The 13,435-nt window shown below is 36.9% G+C and overlaps 1 protein-coding gene across 1 annotated transcript in view; it reads right to left on the bottom strand.

Annotated features, from left to right (window-relative positions):
- Window positions 1-13,435, bottom strand: part of LOC110455554 (caspase activity and apoptosis inhibitor 1-like) — a 142,349-nt gene that overhangs the window by 40,972 nt on the left and 87,942 nt on the right. The window contains exons 4-5 of the mRNA XM_021505739.1: window positions 5,728-5,812; window positions 2,188-2,259 (exon numbers count right to left, since the gene is read on the bottom strand). Coding sequence (XP_021361414.1) covers window positions 2,188-2,259; window positions 5,728-5,812 — 157 coding nt within the window. The remainder of the gene's footprint in view (window positions 1-2,187; window positions 2,260-5,727; window positions 5,813-13,435) is intronic.

The raw sequence follows: 13,435 nt of genomic DNA, 5'->3' as shown, positions 1-13,435 counted from the left end.
TGAATTGATAAACTGCGTGCGCATCCTAACCCAAAAAGACGGAGTAAGTTAGACGATCGAACTAAACAGCCGGACGGAACAGCCGGACGGAGTAGCCGAACTAAACGACCCAATGAAATAATTGGACGATAGGGACGGTCGAAATAACCGAACGGAACGATTTAGCTGATACGAACGAAACAGACGAAACATACGAACGGTGCTCGAACGGTGAACGATCGCTTTCTAGACGCTAGACTACCGCTAACCGCACGCAAGCCGCACGCAGAACGAACTGAACCTAGGTGGATACTTGGGCGTAATTCTAACTGTATGGTCAGCTGGACACCAGCGTCCAGCCACTTCAATTCCAATTTCAATTATTTTATTACTTAAGGTGTATGGTAGACAAATTTTAATGGAAGGGGATTAGTTGAGGGGTGGTCAGCTGGACACCAGCTTCCAGTCACTTAAGGTGTATGGTTAGCTGGACACCAGCCTCCAGTCCCTTAAGGTGTATGGTCAGCTGGACACCAGCCTCCAGTCACTTAAGGTGTATGGTCAGCTGGAAACCAGCCTCCAGCCACTCAAGGTGTATGGTCAGCTGGACACCAGCCTCCAGCCACTTAAGGTATATGGTTAGCTGGACACCAGCCTCCAGCCACTTAAGGTGTATGGTCAGCTGGACACCAGCTTCCAGTCACTTAAGGTGTATGGTTAGCTGGACCCCAGCTTCCAGTCACTTAAGGTGTATGGTAAACTGGACACCAGCCTCAAGTCACTTAAGGTATATGGTCAGCTGGACACCAGCTTCCAGTCACTTAAGGTGTATGGTTAGCTGGACACCAGCCTGCAGTCACTTAAGGTATATGGTAAGCTGGACACCAGCTTCCAGTCACTTAAGGTATATGGAAAGCTGGATACCAGCCTCCAGCCACTTAAGGTGTATGGAAAGCTGGACACCAGCCTGCAGTCACTTAAGGTGTATGGTAAACTGGACACCAGCCTGCAGTCACTTAAGGTGTATGGTTAGCTGGACACCAGCCTCCAGTCCCTTAAGGTGTATGGTCAGCTGGACACCAGCCTCCAGCGACTTAAGGTGTATGGTTAGCTGGACACCAGCCTCCAGTCTCTTAAGGTGTATGGTTAGCTGGACACCAGCCTCCAGTCCCTTAAGGTGTATGGTCAGCTGGACCCCAGCTTCCAGCCACTTAAGGTATATTGTTAGCTGGACACCAGCTTCCAGTCACATAAGGTGTATGGTCAGCTGGACACCAGCCTCCAGCCACTTAAGGTATATTGTTAGCTGGACACCAGCTTCCAGTCACTTAAGGTGTATGGTCAGCTGGACACCAGCCTCCAGCCACTTAAGGTATATGGTTAGCTGGACACCAGCCTCCAACCACTTAAGGTGTATGGTCAGCTGGACACCAGCTTCCAGTCACCTAAGGTGTATGGTTAGCTGGACACCAGCCTCCAGTCCCCTAAGGTATATGGTAAGCTGGACACTAGCCTCCAGCCACTTAAGGTGTATGGTTAGCTGGACCCCAGCCTCCAGTCCCTTAAGGTGTATGGTCAGCTGGACCCCAGCTTCCAGTCACTTAAGGTGTATGGTTAGCTGGACACCAGCCTCCAGTCACCTAAGGTATATGGTAAGCTGGACACTAGCCTCCAGCCACTTAAGGTGTATGGTAGACTGGACACCAGCCTCCAGCCACTTAAAGTGTGTGGTAAGCTTGACACCAGCCTCCAGCCACTTAAGGTGTATGGTTAGCTGGACACCAGCTTCCAGCCACTTAAGGTGTATGGTTAGCTTGACACCAGCTTCCAGCCACCTACCACAGGAGAGAAGCCATTGTACTCACCCTCAGTCTATAAATATATCTTTTCTTTGACAATTTCAATTTCAAGATTTTAGGAAAATTTGTTTTAAAAGTGTGAAGGCATACCATAGAACAAAGGCTGTCAAACAGATGTCCTCATGGATCATCAGACGATTTATAACCTGTACTCAATCGGAGAGGGAATTGTCAACAATATTTGTTTTTTTATATCATCCCTTGAGGAAGTTTTTAGTCATAACTAATCCAGTTTCAAATACAGTTGTGATGACCAAAACCATATCCACTACCTAAGCTTTTAAATGACACAGATCTTGCACATTATGGTGTAAGATTCTATCAGCAAAAGACAAAGAGAATAACCTACCTTTCTTAACCGCTTCATCCTCTGAGCTGTCATCATCTGTCCCAGAGGAGGAAATATTAGCTGGATCATCACCTGACATAAAAACAATATGTCATACTTAACAAGCTGTCTTTAAATATCTTTAGTAGATTTTATAGGTTGTATTAAAAATTGTAGTTATTGAGGTGAAATATTGTACTTCATGACATTGGACCACAGACAAATCATACGTTCAATAATACTTTTCTTCTGACATACGTGATGCTTCTGTGACATTTATCCACTGAAAAAGTTTTCCTTTTTCGAAGACTGTCCACTGAGAAGTAGTTTCATGAGTCTTTGACCAATGTCAGAATGCCATATCTATTTGATTTGACCTCTAGTAGTATCATGCCAATTTTAAGAAATCGGTACAAATGACTGTTTAACTGGTGGATTTTGCAGTAAGCATTTATTTGAGGTAAAAGTACTCTAGTGAGATGCTGTTTACTAATTTAAAATTTAATGCACTACTTGGTCGCCGCAGGGTGTGTAAGAGTCGTATCTATAATTCCTTCATCGGAATGAAGCTTGTAGTCATTATAGATTTTTTTACACAAATTTTTTCTTCTTGACTGATCGCTACTTATCATCACCTGTTTCATTACTAATGCATAAGTTACTGATCTACAATGCTGAAAAACAGCGATTCTTCAAATCTACCGGGGGGATGGTGTTGCTGGGGAGCTCGGCGCTGTACACCTGACAAAGAGAGGTGTAATGTTATACAGAGGAACACTGGAATGCTGTCCCATACATGTGTGCTTTTAAAACAGAAATGAGGAATCCGGTTTTTATGATAGATCTTGTGCAGTCTTAACCAATATGGCTGATGGCTGCCATGTTTTTTGCCTCCATTTTATGGCTAGACAATGTTACAGCTTTATAAGAAAAAGAAATGACCTTTGAAGCCGTAGATAAGACACACGTGTTTAATTGTCCCGGTAGCTGGAATGAACATGTTAAAACCTGACGATAAAATGCTAACTTTGTCATTTAGTTCCTGAGGTAAACATGTTCAAGATATTTGTGATACACCGATACTGTTTAAAACTGCCCGTGTCTCTTACATAACACCAGCCACTTAAATTGCAGTGAGTAAAAATCAGCGCTGTTGGGAATTACTGGTGTATTACCTCCCTTCCCTTGACAGACTCGTATTTAGGTGTTATGTAACAAAGTCTATTTTGTTATATCACATAACCAAATCTACAGCAGTTTGTTATATATAACCAGACCTACATCTGTACGAAATACAACAGGCCCAATGGGCCTATATTACTCATGATCACCTGTCATTCATTTCACTTTCATTACCTTCAAAGATCGATAGTCAAGGTCTAATTTATTTAAATAGGCAAATATCATTACTTTACACATTAGGGGTCTTTGGTGAAGGATTTTTGGACTCTACATCTTATGAATCTTCATTTGAAGACTTTAAGTGATTTTACTTATCTGACCTTCAAAGTTGGTTGGTCTAAGACATTCGTTCAGAAAGCCTTTATCCCATTTTAGATTTAAATAAGAAATCTGCATTTGAGTTTGAATCTTAATCTTAATCTTAAAAGATATTAACTTTATTTTCAAATGTTCAAATATTTGTAATACAAATATTTTTTTTATTTGAATTTCAAATCAGAAGATTTTTTCCTTAATTGTCAAACTTTTTTAAAATTTCAAACTCCAATTTAACTCCAGATGCATCTATGGTGTATCATTTGAGTTGATGTAGGACTTCAACGTTTTGAGATCACATGACTTAACAATGAAGGTGATGCTACAACAGCTGCTGGACCACGACATCCATCCAGATAAGACAATAACAAAATTAGAAGTACTGCAACCAGGGTGTTCAAGACAGAATGATAAAATTAGTTACCTATAACAACAATATAAAGTGTTTTCTTAACATATGCAAAATAATCTCAATATGATATTGACCCTGTATATCAAGTATAAGAGTATAAGATCATACCCAGGACCACACCAATAGTTCATTTGTTTAAACAGGTTTTTAGATTTCAAACACGCTACAAATCATCTACAACATTGATGAAACTTTTCTCCTTGTGGGTCAGAGGATATGACAGGGGAGCCACCGGTATTCTCACTAAATAAATGACTTCTCCCCAGCAAGGTCTGCCTGACCTTGACCCAATGCAGGAGCGGAATCGTCCCCAAGTGCTTTATAAGATTAACGACTTAAACTCGGTTTAAGATAGACATGGACATGACAAATTCTATTGAATAACTAATGAACTATTACAATAAATATAAATTTTCGTTTAGATTTTATGTCTGAAGACAAAAACAATTTTGGCCGACTGATATGTGTCATCCTCCATGCTTGTACCCGAAATGTTATTAAGACGGATGATAGGCGGGGATGTAAGTAGATTTTCTTCCTGTTTTGTGGTCGCCATTTTATTTGTTCACCAGTGGAGTCTGGTTTTGCACACAAAATCTGCTATTACAGATTCCGGTGTCCAACCATTTATCAAATTTTGGCTGCAGATGGCAGGGCCCAGTCACAGCAAACACTGGAAAATCTCGCTTCTAATGACAAGCAGAGCTGATAATGCAGTTTCTAAATTGAATATATAACCATTCCACAATATCAATTATACCATAGTTGGGAAGCCTCTTGGTCACAGGCTCAGACAGACCACAGACAAAACAGACACAGACTTACCAATTTGAAGTGAAATTGAAATTAAGACTACGGCTGTATAAAGTCAATACTGATATACACTGATTGGACAATATATACATTATGGAAATGACACATTTCAAAATGAAAATGAAAAAATATGAATAGCAATTAAGATAAGAGAAAAAATGCCACTTGGGTATATGCAATGCGGAGGTCGGAAAAGTCATTAGTTCTCATATTTAGCTCATTGATCTCGACTGAAAGCCGAAGCGAAAAACATTAAAATAAAACGCCATAAGGCTTGTTGTATGTACAGTAAAATAAAACTCATCTCTATGTGACAGCAGTGTTGTACCTTTAGCAACATGTCATAGTTTTAAATTTTATAATATTATGAGGATCCCGCGGAGAACTATTGATTTTAAACTCAACAGTTCTAGGGAAAAGGTTTTCTTGTCAGGAACCAATGACCACCAATGAATGCAAAGATGCAGAAAGTCTGGCACCAAAGTCTGATTGAAATTGTATGTATTTTAAAATGTCATTATACAATTATTTTTTTTTGTAAATTTTATTGAAAATTGAAGAATGTCTCTTTCTTTCTGACATTTCTCACCAAATGGTCCAAGAACGTTCCATTTGACTCAAAAATTATTTTTCTGTTTTGTCAATCTTTCCATAAAATATATTCATGAATGAAGTCTGAAGGGAAGTGACCCTTTAAGATATTTGTACAGTTATGGATATAAATCTGCTGGGATCAGTATGATGTGTAAAACGCTCCAAGATGTCTTTGGCAGGTTCTGATTGGTTAAGAGCATTTTACTGGCTGCTGACATACGAAGACCAATTTGACATGTACTAACCTGCTAAGATGCATTTGATGCGTTTTTTAGACATGATCTCCAACTGGTTCTGACATCGCTGCTTCAGATCCTCCAGGGAAAGGTCCTGCAAAATATTGACATATAGGTCATAACATTCATTTCAAGGTCATATGATGGTCAATACTTCTGTAAGGCCAGACATTGGTTAACAGAATGTTCCTAGCAAGGTCAAACAAAGGTAATAAGAATTTCCCCGTCAAACTCGAACAGGTCAGAAAATCCACTCCTGACATTACACTATACAGTGTAGCCGTACCTGACAGTGATACAATCCACTCTTGACATTATAATAAACAGTGTAGCTGTACCTTACAGTGATACAATCCACTCATGAGAATACACTTAACAGTGTAGCTGTACCCTACCTTGATATAATCCACTCCTGGCAATACACTAAACATGTAGCTGTACCTTAGAGTGATACAATCCACTCTTGACATTACACTTAACAGTGTAGCTGTACCTGACAGTTATACAATCCACTCCTGACATTACACTAAACAGTGTAGCTGTACTTTACAGTGATACAATCCACTCTTGACAATACACTTAACAGTGTAGCTGTATCTGACAGTTATACAATCCCATCCTGACATGAAACTATACAGTGTAGCTGTACCTGACAGTGATACAATCCACTCCTGACATTACACTAAACAGTGTAGCTGTACCTTACAGTGATACAATCCACTCATGACAATACACTTAACAGTGTAGCTGTACCCTACCTTGATACAATCCACTCCTGACATTACACTAAACAATGTAGCTGTACCCTACCTTGATACAATCCACTCATGACAATACACTAAACAGTGTAGCTGTACATTACAGTGATACAATCCACTCTTGACATTACAATAAACAGTGTACCTATACCCTTCAGTGATACAATCCACTCATGACATTACACTATACAGTGTAGCTGTACCTGACAGTTATACAATCCACTCCTGACATTACACTAAACAGTGTAGCTGTATCTTACAGTGATACAATCCACGCATGACAATACACTAAACAGTGTAGCTGTACCTGACAGTAATACAATCCACTCCTGTCATTACACTAAACAGTGTAGCTGTACATTACAGTGATACAATCCACTCATGACAATACACTTAATAGTGTAGCTGTACCTGACAGTAATACAATCCACTCTTGACATTACACTAAACAGTGTAGCTGTACCTGACAGTGATACAATCCACTCTTGACATTACACTAAACAGTGTAGCTGTACCTTACAGTGATACAATCCACTCTTGACAATACACTAAACAGTGTAGCTGTACCTGACAGTGATACAATCCACTCCTGACATTACACTAAACTGTGTAGCTGTACCCTAAAGTGGGTGGAACTCCCCATTTGAGAACACAAATATGCAAAAGACACTGCCATGATACACTGGTGTTGTATGGTTACCATGGATATTAAAATCAGATGGGGCTTTGTTTATTTCATATCACAAAGAGATAAAATTGTCATACTAATATAGCCATTTCTCTGAGGACTGTTAAAAAGCTTCCAATTAGGATTAAACATACAACAGTTCATTTGAAATTCTGTAGAACTACACAATAGCGTAAAGTAAAGAGAATTTTACGACACTAGAATTACACTGTAACACTGTAAATTAAATTTACTCCTACCATTGAAAACACATCTATTGAAAACCAACACATAATTGTGTCACAGATTCCATCTGTTGAAATATTATCAAAACATTGATATTCAAATAAAGTGAAATTCCAACCTTTTCCAATATATTTCTGTCTCCAAATTTGAAAACCAATGGCATTAAATGTCAAGCTCGGGTGTTCAGGAAATGGTAAAAATATGAATGTGTTTAAGTATGTTTTAATGTCAAACTATGGATCTGTCTATCATTTTATTACAAACTTGAAAAAGGTAATTTCCTGTAATTTGTGCTTAACTGGAATAAATTAATCCCAGAGAACACAAAGCGGCCAGGGAGATGGCGCCACAGGAGAATCCTCCGCCTTGTGTCGCTATATAGATGCCACCTACATCATCAGCTTCAAAGCCTTAACTTATCAATTTTAAATTTCTTACCAGCCTGGCCCAACCTTTATCTCTGTTAATTTAAATAGGTAACAATCTACCTGTGTTACCTGTCAAGGGAACTGATTAACCTGTGGCCAGGTGCAAATCTTACAACCCCGGCCAACAGGCAGTGCACTCTAACACAAAATCAAGTAATCACCTAATTCAACAACTCTCTAATTCAAGGAAGAAAAAAAAGAGCATCATAAAATGGAATAATTTATTTCTTGTACAAATATTTCCAGGAGAAATAAAATAAAAGCTTGAGCACTGGTAGTAATATAATAGCCGAGACCAGTCCTGGACCAGGATGGGCAGAGAACACTTTTTATCATTTAGATTGATGTTTTTGAGGTCTTCCTTTGTTTTATACACCAAATGGCTTTAAATAAGGTCATAATTTTCAGAAAATGAACATTCTTAATACCTCTTTATTTTCTTTTTATTACAAGTTTTTTAACATCAGTTGGTATTTAAACCCAGAACATAAATTGCATGGATTTTACGACCCCTATCTTCATCAAAGATTGCAAGCACTATGGACCATAAAACTAGACTGATGGGTTCAATGAGGTCACCCGGCCTATAGGAACTGCACAACAATTAAAACAACCACCAATACACAATACATGTAATTTTGATCAAATATCGTTGTTATGATTTGGTTGGCAGTTATTAGCATGTATGTAATACTAGAAGTGGCACCTTGGGGAATAGAGAGGAAGTTAGGGAGGGAGTGTATTCACATCAGCTGTTAAGAGTGGGGGGAGTGTACTATTACGGGGAGCCAGATTTCTTCATTAACTAGGTTAATTGGTGTTGTCACAATGACAATTATCTCATTTAATCCTATACCAATACATTTACCTTGACCTGATTAGTAGTTAGTTTGAACAAATTAAATATATCTGAGATTTGTGAATATTGATCAACTGAGGTTATAATCAATATACTTATTCTAAAATTAATTTCCTTGAAGCAACTTTTACCTCTGTAGTTTATCATCAGAGTGACCTTGACCGAAAATTAACCTTGACTTGACCCCTCACAACAATTATATCTGCATATGATTATCAGTGCTGTGTATAAGATACAGTAAATAATTATGAGGTACAGCAAATAGGTAAAAGAAATAGCAGATAAGTATAAGAAACAGCTAAAAGCAAAGATACAAAAGGTAAGTATGTGATACAGCAGATGAGTGTTATATACAGTAGATGAGTATAAGATACAGCAGATAAATATGGAATACAGCAAATAAGTATGAGATACAGCAGATAAGTATACATTACAGCATATAAGTATGAGATACAGCAGATAAGTATACAATACAGCAGATATGTATACAATACAGCAGATAAGTATAAGATACAGCAGATAAGTATAAGATACAGCAGAAGAGTGTAAGATACAGTAGATAAGTATAAGATACAGCAGATATGTATAAGATACAGAAGATAAGTATAAGATACAGTAGATAAGTATACAATACAGAAGATAAGTATAAGATACAGCAGATAAGTATACGATACAACAGATAAGTATAAGATACAGCAGAAGAATGTAAGATACAGCAGATAAGTATGAGATACAGCAAATAAGTATGAGATACAGCAAATAAGTATACAATACAGTAGAGAAGTATAAGATACAGCAGATAAGAATACGATACAGCAGATATGTATAAGATACAGCAGATAAGTATGAGATACAGCAGATGAGTATACAATACGGAAGATAAATATAAGATACAGCAGATAAGTATTAGATACAGTAGATAAGTATAAGATACAGTAGCTCAGTATAAGATACAGTAGATAACTATAAGATACAGCAGATAAGTATAAGATAGAACAGCTAAGGTTAGATACAGCAGATATGCAGTTGAAGGACTATTTCTTTAAGAAAGGTAGGAATGAGTATCTAATGAATATGACAGGTTTTTTTCCCTTTTTTAAAAGACAATCATATTCTGACATATTTTATCAATAAATCAGGAACTTATTTTGTGTAAGAAATAACCAAAGTAAAGCTTCAAATGGCAGGGCATAGGGTCAGGCACTTCTACCTACCGAGGTCAATGTCCCTTGAGCTCAAATCTATTTCAATAATCCCAGAACTTATCAGAGGATTCAGACGTTAAATTCATAGTATCTAAATGTGTTTAACAAATCTACGCCCCTCTTTAAAATATTTCAAGATCTCTGGACTTTTGGACCCTGGGGTATATTGGCATCTTCCTTGGGGGGAGGGGGGAAACAGAAAGGATGGAGGGATGAGGGAATGCCTGATAAGTCTGTTTTGAGAAAACATCAAACGGCACCATTTATTGACAGAAAATAAAATGTAATTTGAAATTTCTCATCTGTTAATCAATTCCATTTCAGTTTCCTAGTCTAGTGTAGTGGAATATCAATGGTGTTTTATTTGAACAGCTGTACAGCTTTGCTAGAATCTTGTCTTGGACAAGATGAAAAAACCTGAACATGCATCATTGGACTTGCTTCACATCAAAGCATCTAAGATCTTTCAACCTCACACTCCCTGTTAGTTTATCTGTAGACAAAGTTTATTACTTCAATCTCCATTATCAAAACAGAAGCTTGTAAAATGGAGTAAACTACATACCAGCTTGGAGTGCTGTCCCCCCTCCCCACCCCCTCCTGATACCTCTTAGCGGCCACCCTTCAGGTCAGGTAAGTTTACTTAGCCAGAAACCTCAACTACAACCCTATGCTACCCATATTTTTAACAAAAATAAGGTCTAAAGCTGAAGCATATCATATTGACTATTTCACATTAATATTTACAACATTTCTATTCCAAATAAGAATTTCACACATAAACAAACTGCCCAGAAATTCCTAACTTCCGCTGTAAAATTCAAAATAAATCGGTTTGTATATACACATAGTTTTGACCCTTTAATGTTTAATAACATATGGTGCCGGGGTAAACCTTCATCAATCTCACGCTGAGCTTCAATTCACTCCAAGCTTTTCCAAATATTTAGATAATTTCTTTTTCCACGAAAAGATTTAAGCCTGACTCATTAGAATCTATAGTATTTACATATAATATTTCTATCACAAACCTACCCAAGCTTCTAATTACCAGATCTTTGGGAGTTTTTACACAAAAATGCTTTGAATAACAAATGATTTTTACATTAAAATTTAATTTGGGAGAACATCTGGTTTTCCAGCTTGGTTCCAGTCTAGTACAATTAACTCCGCATTCTAACCAAATTATCAGTTCAGCCAGGCACATTTTTTTTGGCAGTATCTAAAAATAAACATAAAGACCCATAAAACTTCAGAATTTTTTTAAAATGACTGGAGAGAAAATTCAATTTGTATTGGAAATTGTCTTTTAAATTAAATTCAAAATTTGCTTGAAAAGCTGTGGCTTAAAAAACATTGGATGACAAAAACAGGTGCCACTTTCAGATTTAATGATCATAAAAAATATCCCGAAAAACCTTAATTTTCACTGCAAGAGCTCTCGGGGAAATGGAGGAGAATGGAGAAATAGATGGTACAAGTTGAGTGTCACTAGTCAGATTCTAAGTGGGTAAATTTACTGTGTCTGACCATGTTGCGTACATAGTGACAAATCAAATTGCGGCCTTCCAAGGGGACAGGTTCCAGTCGGCGTCTAGCTACGACGTCATAAAGCCGGGCCTCCGTGGAATTACCGCCGATAAATGACAATTTTATTTTTTCTTCATACAGGGAATTGTCAAGTTCTCAGCTGTAGAGTGTCTCTTACAAATAAATAATCCCGCGACCTAAACACCAGGGACCCGACCAAATCACTAAACACCACATCGAATCAAAATCTTTTATACTCACAATCTGATTTTTTCGTACAAAAATTCTCCTAATATCTTTCTTTATGCGTCTCTGTGGGACATAGCCTCAAGTTCCAAAGCATGGACAAATGTTCCTATTTTGAATTAGAAGACTGGTCAAATAACAAGATATACTTAGCTTATCAGGTTGCTGTTTTATATAAAATATTTATTTCGATTACGACTAGACTATATATGTTTATATGACAGGTTTTGTCTTTTTTCTAAATATTTCTTATTTATCTTTAGTCTTTATGACCTTATTTAATCAACAACCTGTTATTGTCCAACTCACAGACAGTATCTTTGATACATTGTAAAGGACCTGTTACAGGAACAAAAGAATTTTGCCCACAAAGCAATTTAACCATTACTGGGTTATATTTGTAGCTCCCTAAGTCACGACCCATGAGATATTTTTTAAAAATTAAAAAGGTCCCCAGGGCCTGTGCTATGAACTATTTAGTGCCGCCTTCCAAAGGTGTACGACAGGGTTCACTTTTTTGTCCAAAAAACTATCAAAACAATGTTTTACGCTACCAAATAATATTATATTATTTAGAATAGGATCTGCTGCAAATTATGAACTCAAATATGCAACAAAACATTGCATAATAAAAAAGTTATAAAATCTTAAACTCTAAAAATGTTGGTATTTTTATACACTTTTTTGCTACATCAATTGTTTTACGGAAGTAAAACACCAATTTCCGGTTCTTGTACACCAAAAAACTTTTAATATTATTTGGTGCATTATGTTGAGATACGATAGTAAAAATTTCAGAAAATTTGAGAACCGGTAAATTTGTCATATAAATGTCAAATTGTAGCAACGTCTGTTTCCAAATAAAATCCAACAACCTTATGACCTATAGTCATGTTTGATAATTTAACAATACGTCGCACCAATTTATTATCGCAACTGATCAAATTTTCATCAATAAGGTCTGCTGCTCATGATGAGCCCAACTATAAAGCTAGATGTTGCAAAATAAAAAAGTTATGCAGTCTCACACACATAAAAGTTTAGTATGTTATGTACATTTTTAGTTGTTTCGCATCTTTACGGAAATGATAGACATATTTCCGGTTTTTGTACACCAACATACTTTGGATATTATTTGGCACATTATGCTGACTGACGATAGTAGAAATTTCGAAAAAATCGGTAGTCGGTAAATGTGTCATCTTAAGGATAATATGTTGTATGACCAATGTCAAAATAAATCTTCAATAACTACAGATCAATGCAATTATTTCATAATTAACCTAAAATCATTCCAATATACTATCAAGGTGGATGATATGGTTTATAGTAGAGTATGACTGTTTAGCTAAACTAGGTGGTTTAAGGGGACATACAGCATAAGTTAGGCAATTCGTCAGAACATTTGGTGTACCAGTATAATATGTTGAAGCTATGCTATCCCATAAAATTGCTTCTTTTCAGGAGAGTTATAGTTTCCAATTCATGGATTGTTGTATTTACTGTTTTTTTTTTTTTTTAATTTGACAACAAATAGTCAAAATTGGTCATTCAAAACATTTTTCTGAATTTCTGCTTTCTCAGTTCAATCTTAGGTCTTATTATTTTTTCATATTATTCCCGACAAGTGACTGGCCAGAAGTGCATCACGTGTCCACCGATAAAAACCGATATTGACTTGGAGCGCATGATTTTTGTTGAAGGACTGGGTGTTTATAAAAATAGAATTATGACGTGTCTCCAAACAATGCACCGTCCCACTTCCGAAGTTGTTTTTG

This window comes from Mizuhopecten yessoensis, unplaced genomic scaffold, assembly GCF_002113885.1.
Source record: "Mizuhopecten yessoensis strain PY_sf001 unplaced genomic scaffold, ASM211388v2 scaffold8275, whole genome shotgun sequence".
Taxonomy (NCBI): domain Eukaryota; kingdom Metazoa; phylum Mollusca; class Bivalvia; order Pectinida; family Pectinidae; genus Mizuhopecten; species Mizuhopecten yessoensis.
Note: the sequence above shows the minus strand (reverse complement) of the source record. Positions and strands in the feature narration are given on the sequence as shown.